This window comes from Engraulis encrasicolus, chromosome 6 (genome assembly GCF_034702125.1).
Source record: "Engraulis encrasicolus isolate BLACKSEA-1 chromosome 6, IST_EnEncr_1.0, whole genome shotgun sequence".
Taxonomy (NCBI): Eukaryota; Metazoa; Chordata; class Actinopteri; order Clupeiformes; family Engraulidae; genus Engraulis; species Engraulis encrasicolus.
The window spans coordinates 42,318,143-42,334,623 of NC_085862.1; the positions used below are offsets into that span (position 1 = coordinate 42,318,143).

General features: G+C 42.2%; 1 protein-coding gene across 1 annotated transcript; it reads right to left on the bottom strand.

Annotated features, from left to right (window-relative positions):
• Nucleotides 1–583: 583 nt before the first annotated feature.
• On the bottom strand, nucleotides 584–10,827 carry LOC134451569 (cytochrome P450 2J1-like). Its single transcript, XM_063202074.1, has 7 exons — nucleotides 10,765–10,827; nucleotides 9,586–9,681; nucleotides 7,214–7,370; nucleotides 6,959–7,108; nucleotides 5,126–5,286; nucleotides 3,850–3,885; nucleotides 584–598 (listed from the first exon to the last, which is right to left on the bottom strand). Exons 1-7 carry the CDS (start codon nucleotides 10,825–10,827, stop codon nucleotides 584–586), a joined length of 678 nt encoding a protein of 225 aa, XP_063058144.1.
• Between the last annotated feature and the right edge of the window lie 5,654 nt (nucleotides 10,828–16,481).

The window sequence follows — 16,481 nt, forward strand, 5'->3', positions numbered from 1 at the left end:
CTTACATAATGAGTTGATAGGGTGCACTCCCAACTCGGCCCCGTTTGGTCTCAGGGCCCAAAAAAAACATCTTTTAAGGAAAAGCTGCAGGCGAAATTATATACTTGTAAATATTAAGGTACTGCAACTGCAGAAATGGTCCTAGAACCCTGTAAATTGTCATGGGTCATCCTGTCACATAGGGGAACCAACCTGAAAAACGTTTCAGAGCTTGGGGCTTTTCTTCTGTCAAATATCATCTTCAACATACCCAAAAAGCCCCAAAAATGCTTGTCCGCCTGACAAATTGTCTTCAAATTTGATCATTTTTCAACTCTGTTATGATATGCATTAGTCCCTCAAAATTGTGAATGAAAAACTACCCAAGTTCATGAGCTTCAATTTAAGTCCAAGAGGACCTTTCTAGCTAGAGTAAAACAGCTGCTATGTCCAAAGTTATTCACAATAACCTATCCGAAAATAGTAGCCTACTGGCCTGGCAGGTCACTTTCATTACCAATTTGTATGGGACTTTGACAACAATATTACATAAACCATACCTTGACTTGAGAATTGCAGGAATGAAAGTATTAAGTGAATAGCATCAACTATTGGTGGACTGTGAACAGGATGCAACACATGGTACTATCACACAAAAGGAATGAATAAAATGACAAATTTATTTAAGGAATGGTTTGTACAGCAGTAGTTTAGAATGTGAAAAATAACTTTTAATGATCATTTAATAATCCTCATCATCCTGTTCCTAATAAATCCACATTTGTATGACTTATATGTCATGTCTTGTTCATCCGTGTCCTCTGCCAATACATCAATCAGAGCTTTTGGGATTACATCACCCTCAAACCATAGTGGTTCAAGCTTCCCAGTATCTGTGTTTATGTGAAACCCATGGTCAAGTGGACTTGGGATCTCTGGGTAATGCTCATAGGCCCTATCCCATGACCTATCCCCTAATTCTGACACCATAGTCCATCTCAAAAATGGATGTTTAGTGGTGCATAAAAAACAACAACCAAGTGAAAGGCATGAACCACATGATCAAAGATGCTGAGAATGTGCAACCTCCTCCTCCAGGCCAATATGCTCTCATTCAGGATGGAAACAGAGAGCACATTTACAAGTCTACCCGCATCAGCTGAAACAATACTTAGCACATTCATTAACCAAAATCAACTGACAGATCGCAGACGTTGTGGTGAACGTTTTATTATGAACGGGCTGAAAGCCTTTCTCACAAACGATGAAAACAAGAAGGCACTCATTCATTTACTACTGGTAAGTGTTGCACTGATACCATGTTTTGGCCCCAATACCGATATCTGATACCTGGCTTTGAAGTATCGACCAATAACATACCCGATACCACTCGGCGAATGAGAACAAGAGAAAGAAGCCACATGCACTTGATGAATACTTTGTCTGAAACGTAGTGAGCAGCGGTTTCACTGGAGCTGGTTGAAAGAGCTTTAGGTGTGGCAGTTTACGAACGTATGCTTACTCAAAATTAATTGTGTTAATTTGTGTTAAAGTGTGAAGTTCAAGGCTGCGTTCAAGTGTCATACAATCATCGGTAAATGGTATCGTGCCCTACTTGTTGGTACTCACCAGATTTTTTGCAGGAACACATTGCCACTGTTCTGGCTCTACATACCTTCAATGGTGTTGACTGCATGTCAGCATTCAAAAGCAAAGGAAAAGTGTGACCAATGAAGTTATTGAATCAAACATCAAATTTCCTCGAAGTCTTTGCAGAAGGAGGAAACTCATTTGATCTTGATGAACAGCTCCTCAATGATTAAGGAGTTCACCTACTTACTGTATGGACTTAGTCAGCGAGTGAAAAGCATTGATCGAAGCAAGAGAAATTAAACTGTCTAAGATAAGATGTCTGGGTCAAACCTTCAAGCTCACCAGGGTCTCTTAATTGACCTATCAACTTTCCCACCGTGCAAGAAAGGTGCTTTCCCTGGTGCTGTTCACCCTGTAAACCACAGACTTCAACTACAACTCAAAGACCTGCCATATGCAAAAGTTCTCAGATGACTCTGCCATTGTTGGATGCATTAAAGATGGACAGGAGGGGAACCTTGTCAGATGGTGAAGAATCAACCAGATGCAGCTGAACACCACCAAAACCAAATAAATGGTGGTTGACCTCAGGCAAAACACCCCGCCCTGGTGACTGTCATCTATCGAGGGGAGACAGAAGCGACAGTCTGCACATATAAGTACCTGGTGTACACTGGACAATAAACTGGGACTGGTCTGCTAACTCAAAAGCACTGTACAGGAAACAGAGCAACAGACTACGGCAGATGTTTCTATCAGCCTGTCATGGACAGTTGTGGCATGCTGGGGTGGTAGCATTAGGAGAGCAGGTGCTGGGCGCCTTGGCAGGCTGGTGAGGAAAGCTGTGTCTGTTGTAGGCACAGAACTGGAGGCTCTCACTACAGCTGATAATAGGACACTAAGCAGACTCTACTCTATAATGGACAAATGGACAATCACCCCCTGTACCCAGTCTTTGACCGCCAGAGAAGCCTGTTCAGTTACAGATTTCGCACCATCTCCTGCAGGACAGACAGGCTACGGAGGTCCTTTGTCCCCAGGGCCATCCAAATATTCAACACCACATAGACGGACTCACAGAGATCATCATGGTGACTGGACCGCATAAACCAACCTGCACATTTTATCTTTATGTCCAGAGCTCTGCTGCCAGGATCTTATCTTTATGTCCAGAACTCTGCTGCCAGGATCCTCACAGGCACTAGACCCTGACAGCACATCACCCCCATACTCAAGCAGCTTGACTGGCTCCCCATCAATCAAGCATTACCTATAAAGTCCTCCTAACCTTCAAGTCCCTCCATGGTCTGGCACCCCACTACCTCATTGACCTCCTCCTTCGCTATGACCCCTCAAGATCCCTGCAGTCCTCTTCCAAGGCCCAGCTGGTCGTCCCTAGTACCTGCCTCAAGGCCACCAGTGACAGAGCCTTCCATGTAGCTGCTCCTATTCTTTGGAACAATCTGCCCGACCACATCCAGAATACCCCCTCACTGACCATGTTTAAGCAACGCCTTAAGACACATCTCTTCCTGGAGGCTTATGGCTGCTAGTTCCACAAGCACATTCTTTACATGCACTCACACACACACATGCCCTGACGCGCACACACTCACACTTCCTATACAATACCTTGTGAAGCGACCTTGGGTGTTTTGAAAGTCACTACATATAAAACGAAAGTATTATTATTATCATCATTATATATATGCCTCCGTGCTTCTACCTGAACTCCTATCCTACGCCTGGGTGTTACCGATTATTATTATTTTGGGACTATGCAGTATGCACAGTGACGTCTGACACTCCAGGACCATTTTTTTGGGCTCCTCTGTGCCACTTAGCTAAGGCACATGTGATAAATCGCCTGGGTACACTTTTTTTGGACACTAAATGACTAAATGTTTTTTTTTTTTTTTTTTTTTTTTTTGCTGCTCCGTACCACAGAGAGAAGAGATCTACTTGTGTGTGTGTGTGTGTGTGTGTGTTTGTGTGTGTGTGTGGTGTGAGAGAGAGAGAGCGAGAGAGCGAGAGAGAGAGAGGGAAGTGACATCTGCCTTGGGCTGAATGTACTGTATGTATGTAAGAGAGTGAGCTATATGGTTAATATGTAACGATGTGTGTGTCTTGTGTGTGTAATGGCTTTTTGTATTTATGTATGTGACACTTTTCATTTCCCCTGGGATTACTAAATGATTACTCTACTCTACTTCAAAACAAACACTTCATACTACAAACTTTCATGTGTGCATCTGAAAGAGAGCCCATGAGCATTACCCAGAGATCCCAAGTGCACTTGACCATGAGTTTCACCTAAACACATATGGGAAGCTTGAACCACTATGGTTTGAGGGCGATGTAATCCCAAAAGCTCTAATGTCTTGGCAGAGGAGGACAGAGATTAATATGACATGACTGATGAAATCCATACAACTGTGGATGAAANATGAGGAAGAGACGGATAATGATAATAAAGATTATAAATTCTGATTAAAAGTTTCTTATCTACATTCTAAACTACTGCTGTACAATACAATCAGCCATTAAATACATTTCACATTTGAGTCATTCCTTTTGTGTAATAGTATGTGTTGCATCCTGTTCACAGTCCACCAATAGGTGGTAACATTAGTTACTTTTGATGCTATTCACTTAATACTTTCATTCATGCAATTTTCAAGTCAAGGTCAAACACTTCAAAAATATGGTTTATGTCATATGTTCAAAGTACCAAACGAATTGGTAATGCCTGAAAGTGACTGAATGCCTGCCAGTAGGCTACTATTTTCGGATAGGCTATTGTGAATAACTTTGGACATAGCAGCTGTTGTACTCTAGCTAGAAAGGTCCTCTTGGACTTAAATTGAAGCTCATGAACTTGGGTAGTTTTTCATTTACATTTGAGGGACTAATGCATAGCATAACAGAGTTGAAAATGATCAAATTTGAAGACAATTTGTCAGGCGGACAAGCATTTTTGGGGCTTTTTGGGCATGTTGAAGATGATATTTGACAGAAGAAAAGCCCCAAGCCCTGAAACGTTTTTCAGGTTGGTTCACCTATGTGACAGGATGACCCATGACAATTTACAGGGTTCTAGGACCATTTTTGCAGTTGCAGTACCTTAATATTTACAAGTATATAATTTCGCCTGCAGCTTTTCCTTAAAAGATGTTTTTTTGGGCCCTGAGACCAAACGGGGCCGAGTTGGGAGTGCACCCTATCAACTCGTTATGGCCCAGGGTATATACTAACAGGAAATCATAGTGAAAAAAAGTAAGCAAAAAACATCCTGAGGGGTATTCGTGGCTCCCGGTGTGAGCAATACAACTGTGGCCGGAATTCACCTTTAAAGGAGCACACACATTATTCGTGAATGTGCACATAATTTTCTTCTCAGTGTTTTCAGTACTCAGATTTATTGGATCAGAATTATTAGCATAGCTTAGCATAATGACTGGAAGTAAATTTGCAGCATTAGCATTAGACCCCTCCTCTTTCTTTGGGCCCTGCCCTGGCTATGTGTAATTAATGTGGCCATCAAAATAATTACCTGGGCCCAGAATCCTCCCTCTAGATATACAAGTTCGTTCATGTCCTTCAGGAGGGATTGGAAGTCATCATCAGTGTACTCAAAACGCTCCCCAAACACCAGCACACAGATGATGTTGGACACGGCATTGTTCATGATAATTTGTGGGTCAAAAGGTTTACCTGAAAACGTCACAGTATAAAAAGGTCCTCAAACTCACACAACAGTATATGGATGGCTATTTTCATCCTCCATGTGGCTCGTGCCATTCTCTCCTAATTTAATAATTATATCCCCGAAACGCGGAGCGTCGGGGATGTAATGGTTTTGCGTGCGCCGCCGCCGCGTCCGCGTCCGCCGCGTCCGCCGCCGCGTCCGCCGCGTAAGGTCTTTCGTGTTAACGCGATAACTTTTGAACGGATGTTTGGATTTGTCCCAGATTTTTTGGGTGAATGCTCTAGGGCAGGTTCATGAACTGATTCGAGTTTGGAGGTCAACACTTTCAAGATGGCTGAATTCAAGATGGCTGAATTTTTGTTTGGTCCATAACTCCTGACCGGGTGGATGGATTTGTCCCAGATTTGGTGTGTGAATGCTCTAGGGTAGGTTCATGAACTGCTTCGAGTTGGGAGGTCAACACTTTCAAGATGGCTGAATTCAAGATGGCCGAATTATTGTTTGGTCCATAACTTTCTGACCGGGTGGATGGATTTGTCCCCAGATTTGGTGTGTGAATGCTCTAGGGTAGGTTCATGAACTGCTTCGAGGTTGGGAGGTCAACACTTTCAAGATGGCTGAATTCAAGATGGCCGAATTATTGTTTGGTCCATAACTTCTGACCGGGTGGATGGATTTGTCCCGGATTTGGTGTGTGAATGCTCTAGGGTAGGTTCATGAACTCATTCGAGTTTGGAAGACAAACACTTTCAAAATGGCGGAATTTTCATTTGGCCCATAACTTCTGACTGGGTGGATTGATTTGCCCGGTAACACCTTATTTTAATGGTTCACCATTTCAGTGAATCTACCATATTAGGTACAGTGTAATAATAACCAATGTAACAATATTTAATACCATGTAATACTAGTGTAATACCAGTGTAACAATATGCAATATCAGGTACAGTGTAATAACGAGTGTAACAGTATGCAATACCATGTAATATAGTGTAATACCAGTGTAACAATATGCAATACCATGTAATACCACTTACGCACAAACACATGATGTAAGTAAAAAAAATTACATTGTATTAAATATTGTTACACTGGTTATTACACTGTACCTAATGTGGTATATCCACTGAACCATTAAAACAGTATTACCATTTGCCCCATTTTTGCTTCATTTTCTCAATAGTCATTTGGTTTTAAGCCTATGCACGTCATGTCACGTCTGTATGTATCATATACGGTTACGAAATGGTGGACGGGAGTGGTAGGAATGATGGGGGACTGGAAGCGTCGCGTTTCGGGGATATACCTTAAGCAGTCGAAGGCGACTGCACAGGCAGTCTAGTTTTAAGTAAGTTATCTTGTGATTAGTAGATAAACAGGCTCTTTCTTGGCACTGTGGTTCCCAAATAGGGATATATGTACCACTTGGGGTACATAAGCACACTGCAGGGGGGTACGTGGGAAAATATAACGATTAAAAAAATGTCTGGAAAATGTATGGACACATTGGGATATAGGAAGGACATGAGTTAATTTGCACTTATGACATTACAAAAGACTAAGGACAAGTGGCTTGGAAACACTGATGTAGCAGTTGGACAACACACTGCCGGAGCAATATCTTAATTGTTGTACACTTAGGTTTATGTGTGGAGTGGCAATTGTTGTTACCGGTACCTTGTTCATTTAGGAGGGCTTCGTTTAGACACCTGGCTTCCTGAAGGATAGACGGTTCAAGGCTTTTTTTGCCCAATCCAAAATTTTTCAGAGTGTGAAGAGCAAATCTCCTTTGTTGCTTCCAAGCATATCCATTGGACACAATCAACCCTATGGATTGTGACATAATGAAATATCCTATTTTCTGAGTATATTCTGTAATTATTATGCTGTCAACTGCTTTCCGCTCTCTGCTGAGTTAGAAAAAAAAATCACCTTTGTCTCCAACAGTATCAGCAAATATTGGTATAACTGGACGATCAGTAAAGTTATCTGACTGATATGCCTCTCGAACAAGTTTATGCCCATTGAAAATGGCAACCCTTGGTCCATAAATTTTTACACTGAAGATGGGTCCGATTTTTTTTGCAAACTGCAAGAGAGAAAATCACTAGAGTAAAGAGACACAACAATACAATAATAGAACAATAATATGTATGATAATTCAATAAATCAAAGCCTAGTTGAATTTGATATGAAGAGTTCAGATGTAATTCTCTCTAAAGCCACTCATTTTATCAAGAACAAGAAGTCAAGTCCAAACAAATCATGAGGACTAATTTTTTAATTTACAAAATTATTTTTTTAAAAATAAAGCAAATTTTTGTGCAAACTCATTACAATTGCATTCAGAGGATTTTGCATCTGGCCTTTTCATAAAATTAACAATGCATTAGTTAAAACTAAGATAGACAGTTATCAGAAATGGACATGTGAATTAACATGGAAAGTACCGGTAATTCAGGTAAAAATTGAAGCAAATAAAAATGTCTTATTTCCCATTCACGTCTAGTTTTAAGTGTCATATAGGCCTATATTTAAATTGCTTTCCTTTATTGCATTTTTAGTCCGTTTATTTATGTAGGCCTATGCCACCTGTGTGAAGTTGGCACCCCCTATGTTGAAAATCTGATTAAACGCATTTTGGTTCGATTGTGCATCGTTTGTGCAAGATTGTGCAGGCAAAAAGAGCGTTTGTGCACAAACCCTCTTTAAGATATTTACATTTTAAGAGGTTGGTGACTTTAGGTCACTCAGCACCCCATTAACCTCCAAATGACTCAAAAATGGTTGGAATCGTTTGTGCTTCGTTTGTGCAGGCAAAATTAATGTTTGAGCACAAACCGTTTTTATGTTATTTAACTTTTAATTTTTTGAAAGTAGGTCACTCAGCACCCCATTAACATCCAAATGACTTGAAAATGGTTGGAATCGTTTGTGCATCGTTTGTGCAGGAAAAATTAACGTTTGTGCACAAATCGTTTTTATGCTATTTAACTATTAATTTTTCAAAAGTAGGTCACTCAGGTCAACCTCCCCCGTCAACCTCCAGACTGATCCTCCATTGAGGCAGTCGGTTCATATGCAAAATAGGGAGGCAGAGCACTCAGAGGGTCACAGGCAGGTTGACGGGGGAGGTTGACCTGAGGTTGACCTGAGTGACCTACTTTTGAAAAATTAATAGTTAAATAGCATAAAAACGATTTGTGCACAAACGTTAATTTTCCCTGCACAAACGTGTACAAACGATTCCAACCATTTTGAAGTCATTTGGATGTTAATGGGGTGCTGAGTGACCTATTTTCAAAAAATTAAAAGTTAAATAACATAAAACGGTTTGTGCACAAGCATTAGTTTTGCCTGCACAAACGTGCACAAACGAAGCACAAACGATTCCAACCATTTTTGAGTCATTTGGAGGTTAATGGGGTGCTGAATGACCTAAGGTCACCAACCTCTTAAAATGTAAATACTGTATCTTAAAGACGGTTTGTGCACAAACGCTCATTTTGCCAGCACAATTGTGCACAAACGATGCACAATCGAACTAAAATGCTTTTAATCAGATTTTCAACATATGGGGTGCCAACTTCACACAGGTGCCTATGCCACATATTTGTATTGTGGTCATTTCCAGTAGGCTATTATCAGTTTGTCCCCCATAGTAAAGACAAATCCTTGTGGCAGATGCCTGGTCAAGCGTTACATTCTGAGCTGGTTCGTTGTTGTGACATTTTGTCTAACACCAGAGTATTTCTACCGGCCCGCTTATTATGTTCAACCTTCCCATTCTTAATGGACAGGTAGTGAGGTGGTAGTGAGGGAAAATGCACATCTGCAGTTTTTTCAAAGATAGTGATGTTCCCTCGTGGTATTTTAACTGTGTCTTTATTAACTGCAAAACAAACAAATCCAAACTCTGCACTGTTACAAAAGCCGGACGGGGCAGGGACAGCATTGGTTTGGCTTTGCCCCTTTACCCCTTGGCTTTGGCCCCTTGCCCCGCGCCCGATTTACATGCAGTTGCAACGGAGCTCCATAACATTCATAATTTACCTCCGAAAAATGCCAAACGTGTCTCCCCTAATATTTCCCCGTAGGTAAAATGATCTAGGCCTACTCTGCGACTTGGAAATAATAACTAGAGATCGTATTGAGATCAACCAGCCGACTGGACAACCTTTGGCTCTTCATCACATAGCTGCGGACAGCTTACCACGCTTTCCGTCTTGACGCACAGCTGTTTCGTCATCATAAGCATAAAGCTATAGCCTACAGAGCCAGACAGACAAACTAGTCACACTTACCGTTTGAAACTGCAGGTGCATCTTGTTGGCGTCAATATGATGCAAGTCGCCTATAAAAGGCAATGACCATGGCCCCGGAGGAAAATTGTTAGGGGTCTGACACACCAAGGCGGTAAAGCGTCGCGGAACGGCCACGTTTTTTACCGGCGTCGGTGAAAATACATTGAAACCTATCTGTCCTTACACACCAACCGGCGGTAGTCGGGCGTCAGCGGCGCGGGAGCCGGCTCCGCGCCGCGCTGCATTTGGAAAATAGAACTCGAGCGTATTTTTCACGCCGGCGACCGGCGGTGTCTCATTCAAATGAATGGCAAAGTAGCATGCTAGCTTTGGCTGTGGCTAGGGTTTTGAATAGGACTGGCCGCGCACGCCGACGCTGTCAGTGTGCAAGGCAGAGAAAAGCACGCCGGCCAAAACTAAGCAGAAAGACCGCGTCCGTCCTGCGACCGTTCCGTTCCGCCTTGGTATGTTTTGGCCCTTAGGTGGTTTAGTCTTTATGTAGTCATACACCAGAAGAAACACGAAAAAACAAAGTAAAAACGATTTGATATCCAGCAACTCCAAAAGGCGAAACAACAGTGTCATTGTTCAATGCCCAAACGATCCAAGACTGCAACGAACAACTTTTTCCTAGCGGTTTCACGGACAAACTGAAGTGTGCGCCTCAAGTTTTCACCCTCTCCTGCTCTGCCTGCTGGACCAACAAACACTCCTATGTTTACAGCATACGGCGATTTTTACGCAGAAACAACGGTCGTGATGTCAGCTGTTGCGCTGTAGGAATAAGGTATGCTCTAATACAAGTTCCAACACAACAACTGTAAGCTGCAGCAACGATACATTTTAGCTTGGGCTAGTTGTTCTTGCCCAACCCTACCCGAAGTCACCGTTAAGACTCTGACTTGATATCCCATGTGTTATTAAATGCAAAGGTCAGGAGGCTAAGGATATGGGCTATGCCACTCATGCAGCATGCCTCTCATCTCATCACTAGCCTACAACATCTTCGTCCTTCTCAGACAGGCGCTTGTGCACCACTGCAGGACATGCAAGGACTGAAAGACTGAGAACATAAGTTTTTACCCTCAAGTAGTCAGTTTTTAGTGTTTTTTAGTGTTATTTTAAGTTGATGACCCCTTATCATTCCACTACATGCAAAGTGTAAGTGACAAATAGCACCGTTGTCCTCTGAGAGGGTGTCACACTCATTTTGGCCTTTTCCCACTCTCCAACTCCACACATTTTATTTCTCACTCTGCAAATGTGTCGTAAAAAACTCCAATTGCCACCACCACCCCCCCCCCCCCCCCCCAAAGCATGTCCATAGGCTTCCCTGCATGTAGCATCCAGGAGAGCTTAAACTTCAGTGACATGAGAAAAATCCTGACAGAACACAACTTCGGTGAAATATCAGTGCATGACTGAAATGCATGCTTGCAGTGCAATGAGTTCCACTTGCAGTGCTGAACCATTGGAATTGACCAGTAACAGGGTAGTCTACAGTTATAGGCATTTGCACTAAGAATTTTTTCAATACGTGTGCACCACCTAGATCAGTGGTGGGGAACCTTTTTCATTTGAGGGGCCACTTCAAATTCATCCGAGGGCCGTAAACATCCTCCAAGGGCCGTAATATGAACACAAACCAGGATTTCCCCCTACATTTTAGGCCTATATTGAAGGCAGCCATCTTTAAAACAGACCCCACCTTCTCTAGATCCACTGAATATGGCTTAATTGTATAGCAAATGTATTTTTGAAGATTCCATTACAAAATATGTCATATTTCATGTGAAGCTGCATAACATTACCCCATACCCCATGCCCCATACATCGGGTGCCGGATAAAACGGCCTCAAGGGGACATAGATTCCCCACCCCTGATGGATATGGAAATCTGACAATTTAATCAAGGCAACACACGAGTCTCCAAAGATACAGTACAAAGACATAGGAGTAGATTTGAGAAATGTGTGAACGCAAGTAGCCTCTTGGTGCAGATGCTGAAAATACTGAACTATATCATAATTACATTGCTATGACATTATCGAGAGCCTTAACTTACAGATTAAGACATAGCCATTACAATTTTGATGACAGTAAGGTTATAACATATACCGATGGAAGTTGGTTGGCCATACCCTTCGCAAACCTGTAACAAACACCACAAGACAGGCCCTCTTCTGGAATCCACAAGGAAGAAGGAAGAGGGGAAGGCCAAGAAACAGCTGGCGTCGCGACCTAGATGCGGATGTGAAGAGGTCTGGCTATACATGGGGACAACTGGAAAAGATGGCCCAGGATCGAAATGACTGGAGAGCACTTGTTCGTGGCCTATGCCCAAAGTTGGGCGGTAGGCGTAAGTAAGTAAGTAAGGTTATAACATAGGCTCTGCGCAAAGGGTTAACAAAGCACAGACAGATTCAGGAAAAGTAGCTAGATAAACCCATAAAATCAAATAGCAAACCATTTGTACCGTGTAAATGAGGTCATCTGCGCTAGTTTGCCACTCAAGTCTCGAACCTGCGACCTACCAGTCAATGCTCGGGCATGGGAGGCTCAGCACGATGCCACTGAGCTACAGGTCCAGCACGGCAGCTCAGTGCTACTGAAAGTCTATGAGACTTTGGGAAGGAGGTTTCTTTTTTTAAAAAAAAAGATTTATTTTATTTTATTTTTTTTACTTTATTTGATAGGACAGTCTGAGAGGTGGACAGGAAGTGAATGGGGAGCCATGCAGGGGTCAGCGAATGGGGAGAGAGACGGGCAGGGGTCAGCAAAGGACCCGGGCTGGGATTCGAACCCAGGTCAGCCGCATGGCAGGCGAGTACCCTACCGGTTGGCCACGGCAGGGCCGGGGAAAGAGGTTTCTAAATATTTTACACTGAACTCTGCTAGTTGCCATCCGTTGCAAGTAGTCTACCTGTTTGTTTGGTTGCAAGCGACATTGCATTATAGACAGTGTTAAGTGTTGGTACAAGCAGCTTTCTCATTTTTATTATCTCTTTATATATACTGTAGATTTGCAGCATAAACAATCATCACTGGTTAGCAAAGACTGGGTGCAAGGGGTGATTGTAGTTGTCCATTATAGAGTCGAGTCTGCTCAGTGTCCTCTTCTCAGTTTTGGTAGAGAGAGCCTCCAGTTCTGTGCCTACCACAGACCCAGCTTTTCTCAATAGCCTGTCAATACAAGAAGTCCAGCATTTTTATTCCTAATGCTACCGCCCCAGCATGCTGTATATGTGTGTGTGTGTGTGTGTGTGTGTGTGTGTGTGTGTGTGTGTGTGTGTGTGTGTGTGTGTGTGTGTGTGTGTGTGTGTGTGTGTGAATGCACAGCACTTTGATTCACCTGTCTAGTTGGGATATTGTGCTATACAAATACATTTTGATTCATTGAAAAGTAAACAAAGGCATTTTTTTAGGAGGCGCCACACCCATGAGAAGGACTTTTTTTCCTGAAGCCTTTTGTTTATTAAACTCCTAATGATCCGACTGAACACACACACACACACACACACACACACACACACACACACACACACACACACACACACACACACACACACACACACACTTCTTCAGCACACTTTTTTGCACCAGCCATTAATTTCATTATGCAACACGAAAGTGTCTCTATGTATATGACAAATAAAAATCCTTGTTTCCTTGTATCTGGTGGTGTGGGCGCATGTGGAACTTGCGGCAGCCTTACCAGGCTCTAGAGGCAATATAGTAGGCCTATTGTATCTAGGCATTATCGTCACATGCCTTTGATTGTCAAACATTTGTAGATGTATGTAGTGATTATGTCAGCATGGACTGCAGTGCATTGTGACAATTAAAAAAAAAAAATCCATTTTCAAAAAGGGCATGTTTTGTTCAGTTGGGCGAAGGGGCAGGTGCTTTACCACCACCTCGTCCCTATCTGTGCAGGCCTATGGAAAGAGGCATGCACTAACAATTAATTTAATTAAAATACTGATGGCTTTTCTTCAATTTTCATCATGAATGTCATGTAATTGACCAATATGACATTATTGTTGATGCCAACTGTGTGAAATGCAGTACAATGCATTGAAATACAGTGAAAATCAGGGGTGAAGTATACAACTGTGAAAAAATATATCTGCAAAAGGTTTCCTGATTTGAGCAATTTATCCTCTGATAATCTAAGCTTCATTGATGGCATGCCAATGTGTAACTGAGTTTCTTAAACTGCAATTACAATAAGAGAAAATGAAAGCGTCTAAAAACTAGATCTTGGGGTGAAAGTGCCGTGCATAAACATTTACAATCCCCAATTCACTCCACCAGTTCTTTTCTTTGGCTGTGTTTGTGTGAACGAGCCTTTTTAAACAAGTTATGTAACATCCCATTTATTCCCATAGCAACCCAGTTGTGCAGTGCATTCTGAGCGCATTCTGTCACGCCATATTCCTGCCGTCAGTGGGTGAGACGATACATCCCAGTCAGGGCCGCTGACAGCTTTGGCCAGGCCTGGGACAAAGTAATCTGAAGGGCCCCCCCAACCAATACATACAATGTAATGAGCACCCGGGACAGCTGGCCCGTTTGTCCCCTTCTGTCGGCTTCCCTAATCTTCAGTTCACCTCAGGTGAACTCACTCCTTTCTACTTGCCCTACCACTCATAAACAATGCTGGTCTATGGACTGATCACCACAGTCTTCTACTGGAGATTACATGCTGTGCAAGGGCCAAAAACATTAACACACCCAATAACAGCAATTAATAACATTCTGCTGTCTGTCTAGAGCAGTGTTTCCCAACCAGGGGTACGTGTACCACTAGGGGTACGCGAGCATACTGCAGGGGGTACTTGGGAAAATTTAACTTTAACAAATGCATGGAGCAAAGTCACACTGGAATAGAAAAAGCAATGTAAAATACGAGTTAGGGGGTAGGCTACAGTACTCATGGTACAATGAAAAGGCTTGAGGGGTACATGAGACACAAAGGTTGGGAATCACTGGTCTAGAGCAAACACTGAAGGCCCAAAGCCATACTGAGTGAGTCCAAAGTTCAGCTCAAAAAAGTAACTTCAGGACAAAGGCAATTGAGACTTAGTGGAGAATGTGATTTGTTGTGATTGTGGGTGAGTCCAACTTTTCCTTTCACTAGCTGGGTTGTAAGATGAAGTACAGAATTTCAGAGATGGGGTGGAAATGTCTAGTGCTGTCAAGTTACTGCTTTACAGGGTTTTTAAAAGGGGAAATGTCATTAACTGTGTTAAACCCACACTGTCACTGCATGACTTACAGTACAATGTAATGAGGGCCCAATTCTGACCTGCACCCGGGACAACTGGCCCATTTGTCCCCTTCTGTCGGCTTCCCTAATCTTCAGTTCACCTCAGGTGAACTCACTCCTTTCTACTTGCCCTACCACTCGTAAACAATGCTGGTCTATGGACTGATCACCACAGTCTTCTACTGGAGATTACATGCTGTGCAAGGGCCAAAAACATAAACACACCCCCAAAATCAATAGAACACTGAAGGCCAAGGCCATACCAAGGGAGTCCAAAGTTCTGATGAGAAAGTAACCTCTGGAGAAAGGCAATTGATTTGTTTTGATTGTGGCTGAGCTGATTTTAACTTTTTTCCACTTGCTGGGTTGTGAGATAAAAGACAGAATTTCAGAAATTGAGTGAAAATGCAAAGGAAACTTTAAAGTCTTTAATTATTTCTGCTGTTCTGTTTGGCCATGTGCAGTCTGCTGGTGTGATTTGATTTATCTTTCTACTAGACTATCTTTTTCTTTCTCTATATTCCCACAGCTCTACTGTATGTTCCAACAGTCATACTTTCCAACTTGTGTTCTCTCTGGATTTGTCTCCTTTCAAATATTTTTTAACCTAACCTTACTGACAGGTTGGGCACAGCTTACTAGCATTCTTTCGTTTAGTACAAGAATTTGGTAGCCTATCAACCAAGTGGAGAATGTATCTCTCAAAGACATTTCTTTACTGACAGGTTAGGGTTAGAGATTGTTTAGTCTGGGTAGAATTTTGATTACAGCAATCTTTTGTTTGGTAATAAAATTTGGTATCAACCAACTGGAAAAGGATATTCTGATTCCGATTTGTCAATTTTGTAATGATCGCCTTAAAATGGGAACACAAAGAATTAAAAGCTCTTTTGTGAGTCCATCACGGAAAACACTTCCGTGACCCTAACATGGAATTCTGGCAAAAATTTGGGACAACTGCCACTGATTTTGTGTCCCAAGGGTCCATGTCCATTTCATGGAATACTATGAGATCAGGCTGGCTGCCACTACCTGGTAACTCATTTTAAGTACTAATCTACTGAGCTAACTAAGCTAATGTCTATTGCATTATCTTATCTTAGCATAATTGCTGTATTCTTATGTAACCAATTTAAAAATTCCATGCTGTAAGATTGAGAAAGTGGTTGTACAGCCTGGAAATCACTTATATTACACATTCAATACATACATTCAATTAATCCAGAATGCAGCAGCAAGGGTACTTACTAAAACAAGGACGTTTGACCACATCACTCCAATCTTGAGATCACTGCATTGGCTCCCAGTAAGTTACACAATTGATTTTAAGGCACTGCTTCTCGTGTTCAAATCATTAAATGGAATGGGACCCACCTATCTGCTGGATATGTTTCAGCTCTATGCACCAAATAGGTCACTAAGGTCAACTGAGAAGAATTTGCTGGTAATGCCTAGAGTCAAAACAAAGTGTGGTGAGGCAGCTTTTAGCTTCTATGCTGCAAAGCTTTGGAACCATCTTCCTGATGATATAAAAAAATGCACCATCTGTTGCAAGTTTTAAATCCAGACTCAAGACGAAGCTTTTTGCAGATGCCTACCCGTAACTTAAATTTTATGTATTTAA

What these genes read in the sequence shown, in the direction of transcription:
- LOC134451569 (XM_063202074.1), bottom strand. Translation starts at nt 10,827, where the DNA reads ATGTGTGGAGTTGGAGAGTGGGAAAAGGCCAAAATGAGTGTGACACCC. An exon ending in TGATACTGTTGGAGACAAAG is followed by an intron (nt 7,109 to 7,213) that starts GTGATTTTTTTT and finishes CACAATCCATAG; the next exon opens with GGTTGATTGTGTCCAATGGA. An exon ending in AGCCCTCCTAAATGAACAAG is followed by an intron (nt 5,287 to 6,958) that starts GTACCGGTAACA and finishes TGACGTTTTCAG; the next exon opens with GTAAACCTTTTGACCCACAA.